Source organism: Eptesicus fuscus, chromosome 20 (genome assembly GCF_027574615.1).
Source record: "Eptesicus fuscus isolate TK198812 chromosome 20, DD_ASM_mEF_20220401, whole genome shotgun sequence".
In the NCBI taxonomy this organism is placed as follows: domain Eukaryota; kingdom Metazoa; phylum Chordata; class Mammalia; order Chiroptera; family Vespertilionidae; genus Eptesicus; species Eptesicus fuscus.
The window spans coordinates 39,403,090-39,428,287 of NC_072492.1; the positions used below are offsets into that span (position 1 = coordinate 39,403,090).

The 25,198-nt window shown below is 46.7% G+C and overlaps 2 protein-coding genes across 2 annotated transcripts in view; one reads left to right on the plus strand and one right to left on the minus strand.

Annotated features, from left to right (window-relative positions):
* Positions 1-25,198, minus strand: part of LUC7L3 (LUC7 like 3 pre-mRNA splicing factor) — a 263,776-nt gene that overhangs the window by 160,816 nt on the left and 77,762 nt on the right. The window lies entirely within an intron of this gene.
* On the plus strand, positions 14,158-18,274 carry TOB1 (transducer of ERBB2, 1). The gene is made up of 2 exons (XM_028128627.2): positions 14,158-14,456; positions 16,329-18,274. The coding sequence occupies exon 2, from the start codon at positions 16,476-16,478 to the stop codon at positions 17,499-17,501; it is 1,026 nt and encodes a 341-aa protein (XP_027984428.2). The 5' UTR covers positions 14,158-14,456; positions 16,329-16,475; the 3' UTR covers positions 17,502-18,274.

Below are 25,198 nucleotides of genomic sequence, written 5' to 3' on the forward strand. Positions count from 1 at the left end.
CGTCAATAGGCACCTGGCAGAGGCAGATGCCCGCCCCTCTGCGGCGGGTTCTGCAGCGCGCTGGCGCCGAGGTGTAGGTGGGCAGCTGCTGACTGGGCCCGGGGCCTATGAGCAGCAGCAACACCCGTTAGGATGAGCCCGCCTTTTGCAGGAGCGCCTTAATGAGGTTGGAAACGGGTGGCCCGGGAATTGCAGCCAGCAGCAGTCACGGCGGGAATGGAAATAAGAAAGTACTGGAAGAAATGAGCAGCTTGGCACGTCTTTCACCAGACGCTCTGGATGTCCGTTCTGGCCCATTCTGCTGAGGCCGTGTGACAGGGCATGTTATTCAACCCGCTGGCATCTTCGTTTCCTTGGCTGCAAAATGCTGGGAACATCCAGTCACAGCCCCAGAGACGGACGGGGAACCCTCACGGAGAGCTTGTTGTGTGTGCCTGCCCCGGTTCGAAGGCCTTTGCACATATATGAACTCTGTAATTAGCAAGAACCCTACATAAGATACATAATATTATGATTATCATCCTCCTGAAAGATGAGATAACCAAGACATGGGGAAGCGAAGAAACTTGCCCCAAATCACATACTAGTGTGGAGTCCAGACTTAACCCTGGGCAGCCGGACTCCGGACTCCATGCTTCAAACCACCACATTCACTTCCTCCATCAGCCGCGAGATGCTTTACAAAGAGACGCGAGCTGATTCTTCTCGGTTGTGACTGACATTTCCAGGGGGCGGAATAAAATAGGCCCCATCACGACGTGTTTGTGGTTGCCAGGGTTTTCACGCAGGAAAGGATGGGGCTGATGGTTGTGTCCACCGTGTGCTGAGTGCCTAGCCTTGATTCTTACAGAACCGTGGCCGATGCGGGAGGGGAGAACTGGTGACTTTCCACAGCCGGGGAGCTCCTAAATCAAAGAGACTCGTCTGATTTCAAACTTCCCAGGGCAGGGCAGTGTAATAGCTAAGGTACTGACCCCTAGAATCTGGATTCGAAGTTCATTTCTGCCCCTTCCTAGCTGTGTGGCCTTGGGCAAGTGACTGCACCTCTCTGGGCCTTGATTTGGTCATCTGTGAAATGGAGGTAACAATAATATCTACCTCATAAGGCGCACAGGCGTCAGTACAAGTAAAGTGCAGAATGTGGCACATGGTGAGTTCTCAAGGGTTATGAAAGCAACAAGTCAAGGCCTGGGAGGATAGCATTTGAGTCAAGGTTGGCTTTGCGTAGAGGAGGCTTGATAAGGGCCAGAACCCTGAAGATTCACGCAGCGGCGGGTGTTTGTTCAGGGAAGATTTTGGCAGGAAGCAAGCAGTGAAGTCAGCCGGTTGGGAGGGTGGGATGAGGGCCCAGGGGGGTCAGACACAGTTGGACAGGGTGTTAATTTGGGGGGCAGGTGGCTCTCCTTCCAGGGCTGGGGGTCGCTATTCAGATGGTCTGACAGTGTCTGGTGGGATGCTCAACCAGGCAGGCGGTGGAAGGGTCTGGTGAGGACTTGGCACATGGAGTGGAGACACATCCCCTGGCTGGGAATTTTGAGGCAGAACTCTACTTTCTAGGTGGCCGGGTCAGGGAAGACATGACGAACCCTGTAGGAGGGGAGCCATCAGAACTGGGGGTCAGTTGACAGTGAGCTAGGTCAGCGTAGGGAGCGCCAAATCCAGATACTGGGCACATAGAGGTGGGCCAGAGGTCATAAACAAGGGGAGGGGCTAATTAGCATATGCAAAGTTGAGGATTGTGCTCTGTGCAAAGTGCATGCTATACAAGTGTCATTGTTGACGAGGATAATGATGATGATGGTGATGGTGATGGTGATGATGCCATTTTGGCAGCCAGGATCTGGGGTTCAGGGACAGGACTTCAGTTCTTAGAGCAGAAGCAACCAGACTGGGATTTGATGCTTTATTACTCGCCCCCCTTCCCATAAATCTGCGAACTAATATTGCCAACTTTTTAATTTAGCCCAGTGAGGCCACTCAAACCATCAAGAAGCTTATCACTGCCATCACCATGATTTCATAAAAGAAAAGCCATCTTATCACCAAAAGTAAGGCAGGCATAATCTCAGAATAGACAGCCCTTTAAATTGGAAACAAAAATTACCTTTCCTAAAGGCCCACTGACATCGTCTTTTTTCGGTGAGCAGCTGGTGGGGGCCGTTTGTCCTGGGGCAGTGCTGAGGGCAGAGCCGAGCCGAGCGTGCATTCGTGCCCAGGGCTCCCCTTCCGGGGGTCTGTGCTTCCTTGTGGCGCCTGGTTTCAAGGAACAGGACCAAGGTGCTCCGATCACACACAAGGCGGCTGTCCTGGTCCTGAGCTGCCATGCGAACCACACCTCCGCAGCTGGCATCCCTGACGGCCTGTGCAGGCGCTCCAGGCCACTCATTTCTGGCCCAGCCTGCTCCCACGGCATTCCAGGGCCACCTGGGCCTCTCCCACCCACAGCCCTCCTCGTGCCCTTTGGATCTGACACCTGAACTTGCTTTCTTCAGGTTGACCTTTGGCACTCTTTAAAGGTCTCGGCTGGAACCTGCCTTCTTGTTCTTCCTGCTCCTGGCCAACCTGTGGACATTCTGCCCCATCCCCACCCCGGGGCCTCAGCCTTGGCCCTCGTCCTGGATTGCTGAGGACCTGAATGGAATGTTAGGGCTTGAACCGGCCACTGCAATGTGGACCTGGCACTTTTCCCACCCACGTGGCCCCATGGGGGTGAGGGACAGGAGGAGAAGAATGAGTCTCAAGTTTGGTCACAACCTGTAGAAATTAAAGGATGCAAGGCAAGGAGCTAAACTGGTAATTAACTCCTATCTGTCTCTTGGATTTGTCTGTAAGCTCTTTGAAGCCTTCAGGGACAAAGCCTGATAATCTTATTTTTTTATTAAAAAAATTTTTTTTTTCCTGATTTCAGAGAGGAAGTGAGAGGGGAGAAGGAGAGAGAAATGAAATATCAAAGATGAGAGAGAATCATCGATCGGCTGCCTCCTGCATGCCCCACACTAGGGATCGAGCCCACAACCCAAGCATGCACCCTGACTGGGAAATGAACTATGACCTCCTCCTGGTTCATAGGTCGACACTCAACCACGGAGCCACACCAGCCGGGCTGATCACCTTTTATTAAAGCTTTTATTTCCTACCCATTCCCAATTCCCCACCACTTCCCCAAAACCAACTAATAAAGCCCCTGTACAAGGTATTTGTTGCCTTAAATTTGATTCCTCCAATCAACACACATTTACTGATCACTCGCCAAGAATGAGCTACTGTGACAGGCACTTTGAGAGACACTAAGACACATGAGATCTGGACGCTGCCTTAAAGGAGCCCTCAGCCTACCGAGGAGGAGGAGGACACACGCCCATGGAACTAGAAAGTAGAAAATACTGAATGTTTCCAGAAAAGCCTGCAGGCTGGGCTGAACTGGTTTCACTTCCAAGTGCTCGGGTGGTTTGGCCCCCGTGGCTTAGTCCAGTCTGGAAAAGAACCCTCCCAACACGTCCCATTCATCCTTGAACACAACCCTGAGCCGAGGGAGAGTCGGCATCGGCACCGCAACCACTTCCTTTTGTTTTCAGAGTTTTTTTTTTCCTTCAATTTCCCATTTGTCTTGGTCGACTGGTGCTCATTCTCCCTGACCCTCCTCCCGCAATCATCTCAAACACGACATTTGCTGAAAAACAATGTCTCCTCCTCCCATTGCAAGATAAGGGTGTCCTTTGCGTGTTATTTTCATTAATGTACTGACAGCTCGCTTTCGAACTGCGTTGTATTGGCCTTGTACCTATTTTGTTGAAGCCCGAAGGTTGTTTAAGCAAAAAGAACAAGAAAAGGGAAAAGCAAATCAAAGAAACGCTAAACTCTCAAAAAATTTTCAATTAACCGATTTAGTACCAGTGATGGAGTTTCTAAGAAGAGAGTCTCCTGGGTAGGGGGTCTTCCCCCCATGATTTGCTTTCCTTTGCTGCTAAATGACATGAGTGGGGGTTGGGGTCACTTTCTCTGGGGGCCATGGAGCTCTGTGCTGTTGTCTTTTGCTGGCTTGCCGTGTACGGCAGCTACTCCCGGTGGCCTGCCTTCAGTCTCCCAGGGTCAGTCTCTGCAGATTTCCACGGGCTTTTGGTGGTAGAATTAGCACTTTCTTCCTGACTTGCAGCCGTACGGAGGTGCGGCAGTCTGACGGTCGCAGGAAGGAATTCTGGATTAGAAGTCAGGAGACCTGGGTCCTAGTCTTGGGGCACCTTGACCAAGGCAAATTCCCTAACTTACCTGAGATTATGTTTCCCGGAGTCAGAGAAGCTGCAAAGTTCAGTGAGTCTGTGAGTGTTCATTTAGATTGAATTTTTAAATTATAGGTTAAATGCATGTTCACTGTACAAATGTGAAGATGGTACAGAAGTATATCAGGACAAGTCTCTCTGTCTCTTTTTTTTTTTTTCTTCACTTTAAGTCATTTTTATTTTTCAATTGCAGTTGACATCCATTATTACAAAATTTCCTAAGTGATCATCCCGATAAATCTCACACCCATCTGACACCATACATAGTTACTAGAATATTGTTGACTATATTCCCTGTGCTGTACTTTACATCCTCATGGCTATTCTGTAACTACCAATTTGTACTTCCTCATCACCTCACCCATTTCCCTAGCCCCCCTCCCATCTGGTAACTGTATTAGGACCAGTCTCTCACCTCCATCCACCATCATCTCCAGAAATAGCCACTGTTGTTTAGGTGAGCACCCTGCTGGACATTGCCTCTGCCCACACAAAGATAGAGCTGGGCGTGTTAGATCCCACCCAGTTTCCACGGTTGCCACGGTCAGCCTCATAGCTGTGGAATAACCCACCTTCCAAGATAAGACTCTATCTTCTTAGTCTTTTGGCACCAAGGAAGTTATTGCTTTTTAAAAAATATATGTATTCACTTTTTCTAGAAAATTCTAGAAATAAGGAAAAGATGTGGAGCTAGCTTATAGAGAGCCAGGAATCAATTATATATCTCTATTTCCAACTCCTCGTTCAGTGAGGTTACATTGGTGGCTTGAAATTGGCCATGGTAGGAGTATTTACACCACAGAAACTGGCAAATGCTACAAGTCAGCTCCCCACTCCCATCCCCGCATCCAATCGCTGGGCCTGGTGAAGGACATGCTTCAGCAACTCAAGATGGTCTGTCAAATAGCTCTCTGTAGTTTGATGGGCTCAAGCAAACTGCATTTGTATGCTATCTCCTTTCTGGCAAAAGGTAGCAGAACCCTGGGCGAGATCATGGAAATAGATGCTGGCCAAGAATAGGGGCTTACAACTGCTCTCCCCCGCTGCCCTGAAGCAAGCACTTCATGGATCTCTTAGGCATCTGTGGAAGTTTGTTAGAATAATGGCCCCGATGAATCACAGCTCCACACCCTTTTACAATGCGATGTTGCTCCTCCCCATTGAGAGAGGTTGAGTCTGTTTTGCCATCTCCTTGAATCTGCAACTGGCCTCATGACATTCCCCTCGCTCTCCCCAACAGAATGTGGTGGAAATGACATTGTGCGAGTTCTGGAGCTTACGCCTAAAGGGGTCTGCTAGCTTCTACCATCACCCTCTCCTGAGACCCTCTCATCACCCAACCTTGAGACCACCATTTCTTGATGAAATCCAGTGAGTCTCCTGGAGGAGGAGAGGTCATGTGGAGAACGGAAAATCAGCACCAACTGCCAGACACGGGGATGAGGTCATGTTGGACCCTCCAGCCCAAATCAGAGGACTGTAGCTGCGTGAGTGACTGCAGGTGGAACTCGCAGAAACACCAACATAGCCAGCCCATAGTGTAGTGAGAAATAGTAAATCATTTGGTCTGTTGCACAGAAATAGCTAACTGAGGCAACCTCAAAATCTAGATACGCAGGACCTGGAGAGCTGGCTGCCCCTCCCTGCTCTATGGAGCTGACAAGGGGTCAGGATTTATTTAAGATGTTATTCTTCCCAGGGGCTCATATACCTTCAAAGGAATAAAGTTCTAACAGTGGGATGGCAGGCCCTTCTCAAGGACATGTTTATGTCCAGGGGCCCTCCCACCTGCTCTTCACAAGTCACATTTTGGCTGCTTCCTTCATCAGCTTCCAGCTCACCTGCTAAAGCTCCGCCTTTCCCAAATGAGGAGGGTGACAAGGCAGATCCAATTCAGGGGAGCCCGCACTGGTTGATCATGCAGAGGAAGTTTTGTAGCTAAACAAAACAAGCCCAAACCCCAAAAGGGTACGGGAGAAAGAAAGAAACAGGCCAAAACTGGTTTGGCTCAGTGGATAGAGCGTCGGCCTGCGGACTGAAAGGTCCCAGGTTCGATTCCGGTCAAGGGCATGTACCTTGGTTGTGGGCACATCCCCAGTGGGGGGTATGCAGGAGGCAGCTAATAGATGTTTCTCTCTCATCAATGTTTCTAACTCTCTATCCCTCTCCCTTCCTCTCTGTAAAAAATCAATAATATATATATATATATTATTTATATATATATATAAAAGAAAGAAAGAAACAGGGATTCCAAAGATGGCAAAAGGTTGGGTCATGTATCTAGGCCATGTGTTATCTATGGCAGTTACATCAAGATAGTTAAAAGTCAGGTAGATCCCACTGGCACTTGACCGCTTCTGAGGTCTTTACATGGTTCTGGAAGTTTCTGTTTGTATCTGCTTTCCTCACTTAGTAGACTGTAAGCCTCTTGAGAGCAGGGACCATGAATTATTCATTTCTATGACTGAGAGCCTAGCAGGAAACTGCACGGAACAGGCACTCAATGCGTGCTGTTGAATTGAAGTATGAAGTTAAGCCCAAAAAGCAGGGAGGTTTTGAAAGATTTGAAATGTCTGCAGAAGAGCCAGGTGAGCCCATGGGAAACAGCTGTAGACCTCACCCCAGAGACGCTTGTCTGTCCTAACCCCGCCCGGTCTGGAGTTAGTACCCTCACCTGGGACACTGGTGGTTCAAGGTCAGGCTGCAAACCCTCAGACATGGAGCTCCCTTACTCACCCCCTTGCTCAGGGAGAGGCGTCTTTTCCTGGCTTTGGGCAAGGTGTAATCCTACCGGGAGCACAGGCCCAGAGTCGTGACTTTCACCTCCTCAGTTGTCCTGAGGCAAAGCCAACGGTGCAGAAGCAACACTGGGAAGTGGCACATCCTCAGAGACCCGCCCCCAGACACCTGTCAATGGCTCCATCAACTTGTCATTCTCAGTGATGAGTACCTACCACCCCCTCAACTACTCCCTGTAGCCTCCACCCTTGGGGCTCAGAGTCCTGGATGCTTCAGTGGCTCCCAACCCCCCACTCCCCCTCCACCCCACCCCCGCCAGGTGAATGTGTTGGCCCTGGGACGTCTCTTTCCCTTTTTCCACTACTCTAGCTCAGCTTTGTACATCTGGGGACAGGGTCAGGAAAAAGGGGTCCACTGAGCATGTGTCCCTTCCCAATCCCTCCTCACTTCCTTTCCAACCAAAAGCATGCTAATGTGGCTCTTAGAGATTTTGTTCCCAGTCTCCAGAAGGAAGGAAAGCAGAGAAGGAGGAATAGAAAAAGAAAGCGAGTGGAGAAAGATTGCCTAACAACCTTCCCAGGTTCCCCGGTTCCCTACAGAATAAAGTTCAAATCCTTTTTTGGTATGTGAAGCTCTTCCTAGCTGGGCTCACCCGAAATCGCAGCCTTATCTCTGCCTCTCCCCTCTCTGACCTCACAACCATCTGGCTTCTGCAGGTTCTGAGTCTGGAATGTCCTTTTCCCCTCGCTGCTCCCCTTCAAGGCCTGCTCTGCTCTGCGATGCCTTCCTCACCTCCAGGCAAAGACAGCCCCATCCTGCCCCAACAGCCACGGCTGCCTTATCACAATCTGTTTGGGAATACAGCAGGGCCACTCACTCATCCATTCACTGGTTCATTTGCTCCTTTCTTCATTTCTCCATTCACCAAGTGCTCATTGAGGACCTGGATGAGCCAGGCTCTGTGCTAGAATCCCAGGATGCCACAGGAAACAGGATGTAGTTATGTGGGCCTTCCAGACAGCTATGGAGTTAGCAACTACATTGGGGTCCTGGGGTAAAGAGCAGGGGGTTCACTCTGATAGTGAAGGTCTGGATAGCTTCTCCAGCGGAAGTGAAATAACAGCTGAACTGGGGTAGAGATTGTTAAGGTTTAGGGGGTGGGATGAGAGGCCCCGGGCGAAGCAGGAGGGAACCTGACAAATTTGAGGAAGTGCAAGAGGGTGGAGGAAGGTTGGGCAAGCTCTGGCTGTGGCTGGGACCAGGGCCTCCGAGGGCCTTGTAGATGGCAATGAGGGTTTTGGTCCTCCTAAGAGAAATGGGCGACACCGGTGGGTTTACCCTGGTCGGGCAGGATGATGGGAATATGTCTGATTTGCATTTTGTAAAGATTCATCCTTCAGCTGTGGGGTGAAGAGTGGGCTAACAGTGGGAACGGGAGTGAAGGCCGGAGAGTCAGTGGGAGGCTGGTGCAGAGGTCTAGGGAAGAGGTGCCCGTGGTCTGGACACAGGGGGCTGGAGTAGATGAACAGGTAGGAGGTCAGACTGATGGGGCTCGGTGGCAGGTTGGAAATAGGTGAGCAAAAGGGGTGTCTGAGATGGCTCCTCCCCCACACACCCAGCACAGCATCTTACAAAGACCTCGTGAAAGGGAAATCCAGATGCTGGGAACCAAAGGGGAAGTTCTCTCTATTAGGGAGCCTGGTAGGTATTGAATTAAAGCCATTTAACCAGACCATTTACCCAATTCCTGTAACAAATAGGTATTTCAAAATATACAAAAATCAGATCTCTTCCAAAGTGATCATTTAACGCTTTTGGAATGTTGGCAAAATAGGTGGGGCGTGAGCATTCTGTTCTCATTATTGCAAGATAATAGTTTGAACGAAAGGAAGTGTCTGGAAACAAATACCATGTAAACAAAGAAGCAAGCCCTAAATATAAAGACAATTTAAATATATAAATCCCATATGTTATATAGTAAATATTAAAATATATTTAATATATTATTTTTAATTGCAAAAGTAACTTCTCACTGGGGGAAAAAAATCAAGCAATCCTATATAATAAAAGGCTAATATGCAAATTGTCCCTACGGGAGTTCAACAGGCCAGGAGGTCGACCGCTCGCTATGACATGCACTGACCCCCAAGGGGCAGCAGGGAACGAAGGAAAGCCCTGGCTAGCAGCCACGGGGGTTGGGGGGGTGGGGGAAGGAAGGCCCCAATAGGCCCTGATCGCTGGCCAGGCCTAGGGACCCTGCCTGTGCACAAATTTCGTGTACTGGGCCTCTGGTAGATAAATAATGGAGTCCTGGTGGAACCCCCAAAGCTACCCCTCACCAAATGTAATCTCTTTTCCTGTGCACCAAAACATGTTTTCCACGTTTAGAAATTAGCAATTTTTAGTAAGTTCTAGCAAATCAGCGGACAGAACAAAATATCTCATTGCAGACCTCTTGGAGAGATAGGACTTAGCCCCAGTGCAATACAGCTAAGTAACCAAAAGGGCAGCATGGACCTTCAAGCCAACATGAATGGCCCAGACAGTGAGTGTTACAGCAGTTCAGGGATGGGGGAGACGGGGGTTGCAGACACAAGACCGCCTGTGTAGAAACCTAACCCCCAACTGGCTTGAGCCAAACAGGAATTTATTGTTAGCTCATGAGAGTCTGATACCTGTTAGGCACTACTTCAGGTTCTCTTGGCCTCACCTTCTCCTTTTCCAGCTGCCGCGGCTGGGACCAGATCTGCACAGGCCCCAACTAACTTCACATGGGAACAGTTGTTCAGCTCCTCACCTCACACTGTGGGTCACTGGCCTCCTGCCTTGGGACTCCCCAGGTGACACCGAGGGGAGGACCCTACTTGTCTTCCAATAGATAAAACCCGGAAGTGTAGGAGAGTTAAGGTCTCATGATAGGAATCCAGTAGTTACCAGCAAACAGTGTGAAATGTGGCAAGAAGATCAAGGAGAAAGAGGACTGAGTAAAGACCATTAGAACTATATATTTTTTTGCCTAGTTTTTTTATTTTATTAAGTTTCAATTAAATGTAAATTTAAATAACCACATGTGACCAGCAGTTACCAGAAAGGGTTCACTGACAATGAATTGATCGGAAATCAAGGTTCTAGGCACAATAGATGAAATCTAGAATCCGTATATTTAAAGCACTCTAATGACATTTGCTCACAGAGACTTGAATGCTCTTTGGACTTAGAATGTTGTGAACACAGTGAGTGTTACAGCAGTTTAGGGATGGGGGAGATGGGGGGTGCAGACACAAGACTCCTAGAGTGTCTGCACTCCTGGAATCTGCAACTATAATCTCCAGCTGAGATCAAAACCCTCATCCTTGGCTAAAGAAAAGAAACTTCGAGATTTGATTTGATGCTTGTTCATCAGGAAAACAGGGATTGAGCAAGTTATAAGGAGACATTCTATCAGGCCAAGTCCCTTCAGTGGGATTGCCTGCTCCAAAGAGAACCCGTTTGTTGAACATATCTAGTTATCTTTTAATGGCAAAGTCTTTTGAAGGATAGAGGGCCCTCCTTGACTAACCCGAAGGAGAAGCCACAGGAAACCCCGGTGAGAAATGTTTAGGGAAGAATTGGTTGACTTGGATTTTAATGACGCCATGTGACTAGTTTGCAGGTGTTCCCTGTTAGCAAGGTTGACAATGTGCATGCTGTGGTTCGTGTTGCATGACTGTCTAAAGGAAGTCAATCACAAGAGTGATAAGAACCACAGTGCATTTGGATGTTGCCTAATTTTCAAATCAAGGTAAAAGGTTGATTCCGTAGGAATGAAACGAGCCATGTGATGGTGAGTCTCCTGTAATCTGGTCTCAGTTTATAAGGAAACAGAATGAGAATGAGAAAGTTTAGGACATACCTCTCTCTCAGAAATCAAGGTGGGGTGTGTGTTTATATGGGGTGTGAATGAAGTAATAATTCAGGGCACTTTCAGGAACTGTCACTTCCAATGATATTGGAACGTATCCCTTTACCAAACAACCATTGCTTTTAGTGTAAGATACCGCTCTAGGAGTTGTGTGGAATGCAAGAAGGTGAAAGACCAGGGCTGTGGTCTCCAGTGACTATCACTTGCCCAGAGAGAGGAATACCTATTGATTGTGATACCACCTGGGGACTAATATTTAATTCTCTCCCCCCCCCCCAATAAATCTAAATAAGTATTTAGCAGTCCCGCACAATCCCAAAGTAAATGTTAAAGAGTAATAATAAGCCCTATGAGGGGTCCTTAAAAGTGCAAAACTTGGATACGGGGAATTTTACACCTTGTGACTGACAACGTGGGAAGGCTATGCATCAGGTTCCCCTTTTTGGCAATCGGTCTTTGAAAAAGAACGACATTATTTAACTTTAGGGACATTGAGTTTTAAATGTGGTTTTTGAAAATTGAATACGATTATTAAATCCAACCTTTTTTATAGATAAGAGAACTTAAAGTGACAGAAACAGGTGACATTCAGATGTTCCAATACCTGCTCTCGGGTACGTTCTCCCGGGTGCCATGGGGTCTCCGTGTGTGTGCTTGCGTTTATATTTACATTGGGTTTGAAACCCCCTCATACCTGAGCAGCAATAATTCATAAATTGTTGACATCTAAATTTCTGATTTAAAAATTCTATTTCCTGCCATTCATATTTAATCAGTGCCTCTCAAATGATTGCTCTCAAATTTTAAACCTGGGGTTATAGATCCCAGGGAGCATTGAGAAAAGAGAATTTGGGCCTTCTCTTTAGAGAATTCTTGAAAAGTATAGATAAGCTTGACAAAATGACAATTCATCTATCTTTAGTTAGACATTTCAATCTGAGCTGAGGAGCTGAGCCTAATATGCTTCTCTAATTATAGTGATATATTTTCCACATTACAAAGCAAGACACATGGCCCAACACATGGTCTTGGAATTCTGGATGTTTGGTACGGTAATATTTGCTTAATGGTAAGAGAAATTATTATCTGGAGCACATGAAAAATCAAGTGTTTCTCTTGGTAAGCTATTCCCAAAATATCCTACCTAGTTTCTTGCAATGTCTGTGCTTAACTAATTGTAAAATTAAAAATACTTTTTAAATGCCAAATGGAATTAATGTTCATTATAGAAAACAACCAGGAAATATAAATGAGCAAAATAAGAAAACACTGAACAAATAATAGACTAAAAAATTCTTTAGTGCAAAGAAAGGGGCGTATTAATTTTAAATGCTTCCATACTTTCACAAGCAAATCCCACTCTTCCTTGTTTACAACTAAAAAAGCCCAAACACTAAAAAAAACAACAACAAAACAAAAAACATTTAAAGAGTCGCCGAGTAAAACTTCTCTGTCCTTACTAAACTCTGCCTGAGTTTTAGGAATCTGTATAATAAACATGAAATCGGTCACCTGACCACTCTCACCCTCATCTCATTCCACACACCCATCTTCCCTCCCTCCCCCACTCACACACATTGGGACTTCAAAAATATCCCTTTTCAATTCGGTTCTTTCTACAAGGGGGGTTAGGGGAGAATATGGCAGAAGGGCACGAGTGTCAGGGCGAAGAAAAAGGCTACACCCAGCTCTTGCGTCCGTAAAGCGCAAAGCCTCCAGGCCTCACACGTAAAGCGGATTTGTGCCCAAGCTGGTCTATACAGCCGGCTCGGCGGACACCCCACTCCCCGATGAGTTTCACTTTAACTTCCTTCAGGTTGAGGATGAACACCCCACACTTTTCAGGGGAAGGCGGCGCCCAACGGATGGTTTCCCGGAATCTCCCTGACTGCAGAGGAGAGGGAAGAAGGGAAGGCTAGGCGATGGGCGTTTCATTCATTGCTCCTCTTCCCCTCCTCCCACTCTTCCCTTCCCTAGACTTTCTCTCCCCGTTTCCAGTGCGAGTTTGACGTCGGTCTCCAGGATACCAGACAGCCAATCGTCTGGTTGCTAAGGGAGACGCGCGGCCAATCAGGCGTCGTTGCTACCTGTAATATTTTTAGCCGGGAGGGACTCTCGGTTCCACTCCCAACGTCAACTTGGTGTGTTTCTCTGCTGCAGGTTGTGAAAAAGGGCGCTCCCCCTCCCCCTTGAGTCTCTCTCTCTCTCTCTCTCTCCCCCGACTCAGACATATTTCAACCGGAAATTATCTTAAACGCACATTACAGGAAGGCACCGCGTTTAATACGTGTGTTTGTGTTAAAGCAGGCACTTGAAACACACGCATAGGTATATACACACTTAGATTTGTTTGCAATTTGGCACGGAGGCCTGGGTTGGGACATTTGGAATAAAATGCAATTCTTCTTACAGTCTCACCCCAGCCCTCCTTCCGAGTGGCCGCTGGGTCGCCCGGGAGGTCTCATGTGGAATGCAGAGGCAGTTAAACTGTCACCTGGGCGGGAGGTGTGGCCTGATGGCCTCCCCCCCACCCCCACTCCCAGCCTGACACGGCTGCTTTGGGTTCTGCAGTTGTCACTCTCTGGATGGCAGTTGGCTTCGGCCCCGGAGGTGATTAATATTCAATCAATCGGGTGCACGAGTCCCCGTCACGGTTCGCCCTTTTCTCTAGGCTCTCCCGGGTGCACGGGAGGCCGACCTGGTAGCTTGTCCACGAGTGGGATTTCCCTCGCCACAGTCCCACTCGGGTAGGGTCACTTTCTGTAAACGCTCCCCTCCCTCTCGGGCCTTGGACTCCCCTCCCCGTTCTCCTCGCAGCTTCGCCACCTGCTTCGCTCCCCTCCCCCCTTCTCCCTTTGCGCTCTCCGCCTAAACCCAGAGTCAGCCGCCCCGCCCCACCTGTTACCCTTACTGGCACGTCTCTCCCCCAATCCCTTCCCGATGTTTGTGTTAATCCCGCCCACAGAGCTCCATCTCGTCGGCTCATTGGCCACCCTGGAGCCCGAGAGGTGAGGCCTTGGCCACCCTGGCCCTCCGCTGCCCGTCAGGACCGGAGGCGGGACCTGGCCAATGGCATCGGGGGGCCGGGCAGGGGCGGAGCCAGCGGCGAGGGTCCGGCGAGGGAGCGGGAGGGCGGGGATTGGTTACCCCGCCCCGAGCTGTGTGACGCCAATGGGCGCGCGCGCACCCCGAAGGGAGGGGATGGGGGCGGGGAAGAGGCTATAAAATGAGAGGTGGGGCGCGCGCCGCGGCAGAAGGAGCCAAGCTCTGGCCCGGCGCGGAGTGGGTGCATGACGAGGACGCTGGGCCGGGCACCGGGCTGTGTGGAGAAGTGAGCGCGCTCGCTTGACCCCGTCCTCGCCACCCCGAGTCCGAGGGCCGACCCCCCCGAGGCCAGCACCAGGGCCCCTGCCCTCCGCGCCCTCCGCCGGCCACGTCGTCGTGCACTCAGCCAGCTCGCCGCTGCGGAGCCTGCCGCGCCCCCGCCCTGCTGGCCCCTCTCCCCCGCCCGGCGGTCCGGTCTGCAGTGGAAGCAGCCCGTAAGTACCTGGGGGCGGCGGGCGGGGTCCGGAGGGGGAGGGGTGCGGCGGCGGCGGGCTCCCGGCTCTCGGGGGGCTCGGGGACGGTGGCGTCGCGGCCCCGGCGCGGAGGGGAGCGGCTCCAGACATCCGGCTCCTGGCAGCTCCAAAGGGCCCCGGCGCGCCCGGAGCCGGAGGCGGGGCCGGCCGGCGCGTCGGGCTCTGCCTGGGCCGGGTGACCGGGGGAAGGGGGGAGGCCTGAGGCGAGCAGACGGGACTCGGGGGTTGGGGCGCCCGGAGGGAGCGGCGGGCTCGAGGGCAACGCTGGGGTCCTTGGGGGAGTCCTCGGGGCCTGTGGCCACCGCGGCCGAAAATGGTGCTGGGGAGCCGGTGCTCCCCAGGCTCTGGCTGGGTCCCAGGAGGCTCGGGGCTGGGGGCGGAGAGCGGCGGGTCCGGTTACGCGGGGGGAGGGGAGCAGCTGACCCGGAGCGGCCGGCGCCCCGACCTGCCCCGGTGCCCGGCCCCGAGTGGCTGCTTTTCCATTGCTCGTGGCCGTCCTCCCCCACCCCCTCCTCCGAGGAGGCTCGTCCTGCCTTCCTCCGCCCCGTCCTCCTCCTCCTCCCTCTCGCCGCTGCTGGGTTCCGAGGGCTGTGAGCAGAAATCTAATGAGACCCAACCGGCTGTTTATGTAATTCTTCCCACTCCGGTCGTCCACCGTCCGCCGAGCCTGAATTTCGCTTGTCTGCACCTTCAGACCATCAGGCGTCATCAGCTGCCTTCGCCGGCGCCCAGGCTTTCGGCGTGGAGAGTGTTTGTAGTTTGGGGGCAGCCAGAGAGCCGCTTCCCTTTGTCACCACGGATTTGGTCACTGGAACAGATGGGTGAATGCCGGCCTGAGTCTTAAATGTCCTTTTAAGTCAGCCTCAGTGTACAGATAGATCTCCTTTGCAAACACCGTCTGTTTGCCCTTGATCTTTCCTTATCCCCACCCAGTGCTGATCCAGCAAACGTTTAAAGGTCGACCTTATCGTGCAGGACTCTCCGGCTGTTCTCTTATCGAGAGGGAGGGAGGTGGTTTTGAAAATCAGAGTAAAACTCGGGAACCCTGCCCATTAAACAGGTTAATAAATAGTTTTGAAACGAATTGCTGCTTTTGTTATATTTGCTGTCGAAGAGGCATTTTCGGATTTAGAAAGAGAGGTATATATTGCAAAGAAAACGCACCGAGAGGCTCAGTGGTGTGCCCTTTAGTATCCTTAAGACCTCGACTGGGTAGGATAATTTGGTTTGCAGCATTCACTAAAATGGCAATTCATTTAGTATACAGTAACTTTAATTTTAGCATAGTGTACTTTGGAAATTAAAATAATCTTCCAAACTTCTCAAATTTCTAAATTTTTAACAATAAAGGGAGATTTAAGCAGTACAGTACATACCCAAAATGAACAGAAACACAGAATTCACTTCTAAATTGGTGAATAGGAATATTACCAACTTCTAAAATTGGCATATTTATATATATATATATATAGAGGTAGGTGGATGGGTATTCTGAGTATGGTTTTTAGCAAACATTCTTGTGGGAATTGAGGGAAGAAAAAAAAGGAATACGCTACATATTCTGGACATATTTTTATTCCTAGAACTCTATTCAGAAACAGTTATAGGGTTAAAATATTGTTTTAACTAAATCCTGTTTTCCCACGATATTTTGAACTTTAATAAACAATTTCTACTGTATATGCCTACTGTATTTTGTGCTGATTATATTTTTCAGACTTTCTATCCTGTTAGACTTTTTCAAAAGTGAAATTATTCTGGGGTAAAAACAGGCTGTGGGACTTAACATTTAGCTCATTTGTACATGTTTGCTTTTGTTTTGTTTTCTTTAAGGAACAAGATCTCTCAAGGTGAAGCATAACCTACTATACCAGCACTTTGAATGAAAATTTGTTTCTCTGCCACAAACTGAACACTTTTTTTTCCCCGGTGTGTGTGGGGGAAGTTGAAACACAAATCCAGCTTTGTGGCGTAGCAGCTATGCAGCTTGAAATCCAAGTAGCACTAAATTTTATTATTTCATATTTGTACAATAAGCTTCCCAGGAGACGTGTCAACATTTTTGGTGAAGAGCTTGAAAGACTTCTTAAGAAGAAATATGAAGGCCATTGGTATCCTGAAAAGCCATACAAAGGATCAGGGTTTAGATGTATACACATAGGGGAGAAGGTGGACCCAGTGATTGAACAAGCATCCAAAGAGAGCGGGTTGGACATTGACGATGTTCGTGGCAATTTGCCACAGGATCTTAGTGTTTGGATCGACCCGTTTGAGGTTTCCTACCAAATCGGTGAAAAGGGACCGGTGAAGGTGCTCTATGTGGATGACAATAATGAAAATGGATGTGAGTTGGATAAAGAGATCAAAAACAGCTTTAACCCCGAGGCCCAGGTTTTCATGCCCATCAGTGACCCAGCCTCGTCAGTGTCCAGCTCTCCATCGCCTCCCTTTGGCCACTCTGCTGCTGTCAGCCCGACTTTCATGCCCCGGTCCACTCAGCCTTTAACCTTTACCACTGCCACTTTCGCTGCCACCAAGTTCGGCTCTACCAAAATGAAGAATAGTGGCCGAAGCAACAAGGTTGCACGCACTTCTCCTATCAACCTTGGCTTGAATGTGAATGACCTCTTGAAGCAGAAAGCCATCTCGTCCTCAATGCACTCTCTCTATGGGCTCGGCCTGGGCAGCCAGCAGCCGCAGCAGCAGCAGCCGCCATCCCAGCCGCCGCCGCCGCCACCACCGCAGCAGCAGCAGAAAAGCTCTGCTCTTTCTCCTAATGCCAAGGAATTTATTTTTCCTAACGTGCAGGGTCAAGGTAGTAGTACCAATGGAATGTTCCCAGGTGACAGCCCCCTTAACCTCAGTCCTCTTCAGTACAGTAATGCCTTTGATGTGTTTGCAGCCTACGGAGGCCTCAACGAGAAGTCTTTTGTAGATGGCTTGAATTTTAGCTTAAACAACATGCAGTATTCTAACCAGCAATTCCAGCCAGTTATGGCTAACTAAAAAAAGAAAGAAAAAAAAAAAGTCGTAAAAGTTAAAAGTACAAGTTAAAATGCTTGGGCCCGAGGAGGATTTTTTTTTTTCACCTCCTTGAGATTTTTTTTTTTAAGCATATAGTACCGATACATTCAAGCTTGGTTACAAAAATAAAACATGCATCATTTTTCATTTGCCAACCAAGCACAAAGTTATTTTATACTGACTGTATATTTTAAAGTATACTCTCAGAAATGGCCTCTTACAGTATTTAAGATATAGCAAGGACATGGCTGATTTTTTTCTTTTTATAAAAAATTGGCACTAATAAGTGGGTTTATTGGTCTTTTCTAATTGTATAATTTAATTTAGTACAAAGTTTGTAAAATATCAGAGGATATATATATATTGTTTCTACGACATGGTATTGCATTTATATCTTTTTACTACAGTGATCTGTGACAGCAGCAGCTTCATGTTGTATTTTTTTTACTGAAATTGTAAAATATCCATCTTAAAGACATCAACTATTCTAAAAATTGTGTACAGGATATTCCTTTAGTGGTGGAATTAAAATGTACGAATATTTGCTTTTTCAAAAAATGTATTTTCTGTTAAAGGTTTAAAGATTTTTGCTATATATTATGGAAGAAAATGTAATCGTAAATATTAATTTTGTACCTATATTGTGCAATACTTGAAAAAATGGTATAAAAGTATTTTGAGTCAGTGTCTTACATGTTAAGAGGGACTGAAATAGTTTATATTAAGTTTGTATTAAAATTCTTTAAAATTAAAAATGCTTTTTGTGGTCTTTTAAGCCTTTGCCAAAGATCTATCTCTGGAGTTAATGACATTATAAATGCTAATGATGCAGAAAGGTCTGGCTCATTGAATCACAGAGGAATAATGGAAAGCAGTTGCTCTACTAGTGCAGCAGATAGTAGTTTGCTACATAAAAAGTTGTCCTATCGAAACTCCGTAGCCTGACCCATGCTTGGGACTGACTGATTTTTTGGCACCTCTCTCCAGTCCATATCTGTCGCCCCTTGCTAGGGATGGTATCCTAAAGCTAGTCACAGCAAGCTTTGAAATGTGTCATGCTGACATGGAAGGTGATAAAATGAAATTCTCTCATAATCTGAGAGGATTTATTTGAAATGTATATGGAGAGAGAACATTGGATCGGTTTTCTGTTTCTGTATAGGAGAGAGAAAACTTGCTTGGACAAAGCAGCTGACCTAACTTGACAAAGATTTAGGTCTGTTTACTAATCCATTTACTTAAAGCTCAGTCATTGTATGACATCGGAGAGTTTATGATCTAACTCTATTCAAGATTGGACAGGTTGCTAAATATTAGCATTTGTGTGCATTTTCCCAGCATATTGTTTTTATTTTTTTATGGCAAGTTGGATAGCCAATCTGCTGGTTTGGGGTTTTTTAATGGTTAGCCATTGGTAAAGTGAGTCAAGTTGTGTAGTGGCTTGTTAAGGATGGAGTTTTTAAAAAAACTGGTGACCTGGGAGGGACACTATTTAAATGAGTCATTTAACTGTTTAATTGTCCACTGGTTCAGTGTTGACATAGTATTGGTGACAAAATTGTCCTGAATGGGAAGAAAAAATAACGTTCTCTGTGCTTTTATAGTAAGAAACCAGCACTGCCTGGGTTACTAGTGAAATAAATTTGGTGTCAAATGAGTTTTTGGATGCCAGTCTACAAAAGCCTTTTGTCCGTTACCCAAGCAGTTTAGAGCAATAAAATGTTTTAAGGAGACAAGCACTGAAAATAACAGAACTAAGCTTTTCTGTCAGCTCCATGGTGAGGCCTTTGTGCTCCAGGGGACAGAATGAGGCTGCGAAGAAGTATTGGGACAGTGAGTGGACGCGGCAGGTCTGGTCTGCCAGCACTCTCAGTTAATGTGCCTTTGTGGCCACATCACAAAGTTTGAGTAGCTGTAAGAACAATCAGTGATGGTTTTGAGCACTGTTTTCTGCTAGAGACATTTGGTTGACGTTATCATAGGCTTAACTTGGAAGAAAACTGCCTTTTTTAAATAAATGAAGAAAGGCTCAGTTAACATACTTTTCTTTCCTGAAAACTAGACTAAGCTGGTCACTAGATACGCAATGGAATTTGTAACAGTCTGGAACACGAGTATATAGATTTTAACTAATAGTTCTTAATGTAAGTAAGAATATCAGATCTTAGGAGTGTGTGTATTGACAAAAAAAAAAAAAAAAAATCTTCGGGAAATTGCACCCTGGCTGATGTGGCTTGGTTGTTTGGAGTTCACTGAAAGGTTTTGGGTTCAATTCCCAGTCAGGGCACACGCCCAGGTTGTGGGATCAATCAATGTTTCTCTCTCCCTCCTTCCTCTCTGTAAAAACTCAATAAAAACATGTCCTTGGGTGAGGATTTTTTTTTTTAAATCTTAGGGAAATTTCATATTGGTACATATGTTCACTTGGCACTTGAAAAGGACTAAATTTTGTCTTGATTGGTTTTTTGTTTTGTTTTGTTTTTTAAAATATATTTTATTGATTTTTTACAGAGAGGAAGGAAGAGGGATGGAGAGTTAGAAACATCGATGAGAGAGAAACATCGACCAGCTGCCTCCTGCACACCCCCCTACTGGGGATGTGCCCGCAACCAAGATACATGCCCTTGACCGGAATGGAACCTGGGACCCTTCAGTCCACAGGCTGACGCTCTATCCACTGAGCCAAACCGGTTTCGGCTATCTTGATTGGCTTTAAGAAAACAATCATTTGAGTTGAGTTTGAGGACTTTATGCGTTTTCTCTTTAGAGAATGAACAAAGGCTGTGTTTCCATGCTCGTTAGGAATGGAAGCTCTTTAAAAGGTGTTTTTTCTAACACACCTTAGAAAAGCTTACATCTTGGTCCCCAGTCTTTATTTCCCCAGGTGCCATCACACTGTTGACCCTCTGTGGAGACTGCTTTGGTTGGCAAGTTGAGTTACATCTTATTAGGTCTTCCCTATCTTTGTTTACTTCAATAACTAGATACTGTAGCAGCTTTGGAAAGGCCTTATCCTGGTGTCCAAAAGACTGCCTTATAGATGCATGGCTCAGGGATGAGTGAAGAAGGTGGTAGAAGATTCCTTTACTGCCCGCCCGGCTTCTCTACCTAAAATCAGGTGTATTGTTCATTCCTCTTCGAATAACCTGAACCTCTATTAGATGGCAAAGGTAGCCCCTCAGTCAAAATGCCCCTTCAAGATAGCGACAGGATTGACATTGCTGCTTAGCTTTGAAGGTAAAGCTCAAGGTGCCCTGAGTTTTAAATCGTTTTCTAGTGTGTGTGAGTGTTCATTCTCAAATAGGTGTCTTACGTACTGGCACTTTGAGAGACGTATTAATCCAGCAAATCTTGAGGATTTAGGTTATTTTAAAATGTGACTAGCATAGAAAAGAGTATCTCTCTGGACATGCGTAAGCGAATGAAGTAGAATGCTGGTTGGAGAACTTCCTCCACACCCTTCCCCACACCCACAGAAAAGAGCGTAGGCAGGGCACATCGGCGATACAGCCTCACTTGACTAGAATGCATGCTTTTATCAGAAGCAGGATAACAACCTGCTTATTATTATTATTATTATTATTATTATTATTATTTAGTACAAGATCCATTCAGAAAACAGCTTTGTTTTTAAAAAATATGTTTTCGTTAATTTCAGAGAGGGAGAGGGAGAGAGAGAAACATCAATGATGAGAAACACCATCAATCGGCTGCCTCCTGCACGCCCTCTACTGGGGATCGAGCCCGCAACCCGGGCGTGTGCTAGTCATGTAGTACGCACTCTATGTGCCATGTTACATTTCTAACCTAGTGTGCAGAAGCAGGGCTGACGTGAACTCAAACTCAGATAGTCTGGTTCCAGAGTTCATGCTCTTAAACTCTATGCTTTGTTCCCTCCGATTAATTGCTATTCTAATTGGAAGTCAGTGGAATAAAGACTGTTTTTGATGTGTTAACCAAATGACTTGTAGAATCTCCACAAGCGTTAATGAGTCTGGTGGAAGGCGCTTATCCATGCTCAGAAGTCATGATGTTTTGAAAGAGATACTTCCTATCTCTGGTGGTCATAAACTAGAATCACAGGCCATCTGGAGGTATTTTTAGAAATCATTAACAATGCTTGTTGATTTTCTTAATTCAATTGTGTAAATTCTCTCATTTTTATAACCACGGGATGACTCCCTCAGACTAAGGACTGCGGATTTAATGGCTCTATCACTTCTAAGTAAAATTGTCTACATTAGACCTGTAGCTCTGTTTACATACATCCCCTACCTGTGTTTATCGATGAACACAGTAAGGAAAGGCTATGTAAGTTACCAAAATAGTTTTCAACAGTGTGCTTCTAGTACTTACGATTTATTTTAACTTACTTTAAAAAATACTACCTTGCCGAAACCGGTTTGGCTCAGTGGATAGAGCGTCGGTCTGCGGACTCAATGGTCCCGGGTTCGATTCCCGTCAAGGCATGTACCTTGGTTGCGGGCACATCCCCAGTAGGGGGTGTGCAAGAGGCAGCTGATCGATGTTTCTCTCTCATCGATGTTTCTGGCTCTCTATCCCTCTCTCTTCCTCTCTGTAAAAAATCAATAAAATATATTTTAAAAAAACCAAAAAACTATCTTAAGCCTAGGCGGTGTGGCTCAGTGTAGAGTGTCAACCCATGAACCAGGAGGTACCGGTTTGATTCCTGGTCAGGGCACATGCCCTGGTTGCAGGCTGGATCCCCAGTAGGGGATGGGGCAGGAGGCAGCCAATCTGTGATTCTCTCTCATCATTGATGTTTCCCTCTTTCTCTCTCCCCCTCTCCCTTCCTTTATCTGGAATCAATAAAAACATATTTTTAAAAAGGATTATCTTAAGACACACCTTTGTAATCATATATGTACAGATGTTGTACTAAATTGTCTTTTTGCTTTTATTTTAAAACATTAAGGAAACCAAATTAACTCTAGTTTCAAACTGGTTCTGAAAGCCTTTCTTGAAGAAATCCAAGTATATTTTAGTTTTAAATAAAAACTCACATTTTAGAAGCATAAGCTATTATGGATGAAACATAAGCTATTATGGGCGAACTTACATTCCCTTTTAGTGTTGCTATTAGTTTTGAACATGTTGAAATTGCACAGTAACCAGAAAAACCCATTTTAAAAATGGCTCAGAAGAATTTCTGGAGCTTCTCTATGGATTAAATCTTGTTATACTAAACTAGAGGCCCAGTGCATGAATTCATGCACAGGTGGGGTTCCTCAGCCTGGCCTGCGATCGGGGCTGATCTGGGCTGTCTCGCCCAGTCCTGATCTGGGCCGATTGGGGCACTGGCCGGGGAAGGGACCACAGGAGGTTGGCCAGCCGGTGGGACCGTGGGAGGTTGGCTGTGGGAATGCACTGACCACCAGGGGGCAGCTCCTGCATTGAGTGTCTGCCCCCTGGATGTCAGTGCGCATCATCATAGTGACCGGTCGTTCGGTTGACCGGTTGTAATGGTCTCTTAGGCTTTTATATATATAGATGCCTACTATTTAGATTTTGGATTAATTAGAATTTGATTGGACCAAATATTAATGAACGCTTGGGTTTTTGGAAGTTTAGATTGGGCTAAAAGTCTTGTCATCAATGGTATTTGACTTGTAAATAATAAAGCACTACTAATCATTTCTCAATATTTGAGTTTTAAGATTTATATTTTGAAAGACTTGCTTTATATATATAATCTGTAAGTGGAGATTTGAGATCACCTCACAATTAGGCAAACCTTAGAAGAAAACACTGAGCCAGGAGGCAGCCCATGTCTAGAGGCTATTTGAAATTATGGGCCTAATTTCTTCCTTAAGCAAGTTAAGTCATTTGACTGAGATGGCTCAGTTTCTTCATTTGCAAAATGGGTATAGTGATCTCAGTATACTTCCTCAGGGAACAGATCACCTGGCTATGAAGAGTTGTCATTGAATGAATGGAGCATGTTCTTAGGGGCTTACATATTTAGAAGCCATGACGTTCAGAATTTTGTCCATGTTTGTTGCCTTTTGAAATCAGAGAAGTAAATGAAGACCATAACTGTTTATTATTTCAACATTTCGTTGTCCAGTCTGTTCTCTGCACCAGCAGAATTAAATACAGATTCTACAGTAATATCCTAGAAGCCATTCTGTTCATGTTTCAGTAATAAACACCGCTGAGTGTGTAATTCTAGTTTTGAGGTGCTGAGAGGGAGGCCAGTGTTCCAGCATTCTCTTTCATGCAATCAGCAAATTGATTTAAACCCAGAATACACGTTGATGCGCCTGTGGGAGCAGCCAACAACGTTGGCTAAAGCGCCCCATGCTGCTGTGAAAAGTATTGAAATGGTTGTTCCTATTTAAATGATACTGGCTCAGAAACAGGAGCCATTAAAATGCAGCTCTGGTGGTAGATGTGTCATATGGGTAATGGTGCTGGCTTTATTTCCCTGCAGGTAGGAAAGAAGAGGAGGTTTGCTTTACAGAAGGGAAAAACATTGAGGACTTGGAAGGAAAAACACATTCCGTCTGGCATTATGGGTACTTTACTTCACTGGTAAAATATGACCAGTGTGCAGAACAGAGAACAGGTGTAAAATATTTTTAGACAAACCTTGGCATATATCGTAGGTCGCATCCCTTCTCTATACACACTCCTCTAAGCGTTTCAAAGATAATTGTGGAGAAACCGCATTTACAAAATAAGCTAGACATTGCGTTTATGGAGGTTGCTTTTTTTTTTTTTTTTTTGTGCTGAGTGTTAAAGTCGAACATGAACTTCCTTCCCAGCCATCAGGTTGCAGCTATTTTTAAACGCTGGTTCTCTGCGTGCCCTTCGACAGCTCTCCTCCTCCTCCTATGGTGCTGTTGAGAGCTGGGGGACATGGCAGCATGAAGGTGGGTCGTGATGTCCCCCTACACCAGATTCAGATTTAAAACGGTTCCTTATTCCTTTCCGCTAGGAAGAAACGTGACAAGCATGGGCTCGGCATCAGTCTCGCCTGGTTTCTAGAAAATGGGTATAAATCAATGCCTCCTGGATACTGTTAGGAAGGAATACCAAATACTCCGATCAGTCTGGTTGAAGAAACAGCATCAGAGGACCCTACAAATGTTGCCCATCGTAGTCAGGAGTCCAGATGGGCGAGGACGTAGGTTCAGTTGTAGGCGCAGTCCCTTTTCTGTTCTGAACTAAATGCCGGCACCCGCCCCCAGCCATAAAGCCATTGCTAGTAAGGATGAAGGTTGGACTTGAGATTTGTTTTGTAAGGAGCACGCCTGTTCTTTTCTCGTTCTGGTTCCATCCAGATCTGCCTGCTCCCCTCAGAGCTCTCTTCCCAAAAAAGGAATCCTCCTTGTTGTGTAAACTACCTGCCGTTCAGAAGTTCCCGTAGAGCCCCGGTGACCAGTGTCAGCTAGCTCTGTTTCCCGGAAACACGGAAACACGATGGGGATCTCTAAACCATTTCAATGCAAGGCCTGAGGTAGCTGCAACCCCTGGGAAGCCTTCCTGGCAACGAAGGTGTCACCAGAGGCCCTTTAACTATAAGGACTTTGAGAACAACCCGGCTTTCACACCGGCTAGGAAGGGTTCTACCTGGGGAAATTTCCGCTTTCTGGATTTTACAAAAGATTGTGGGAAAGGGAGGAAACTTGGTAATGTAGGAAGAAATGATTGTT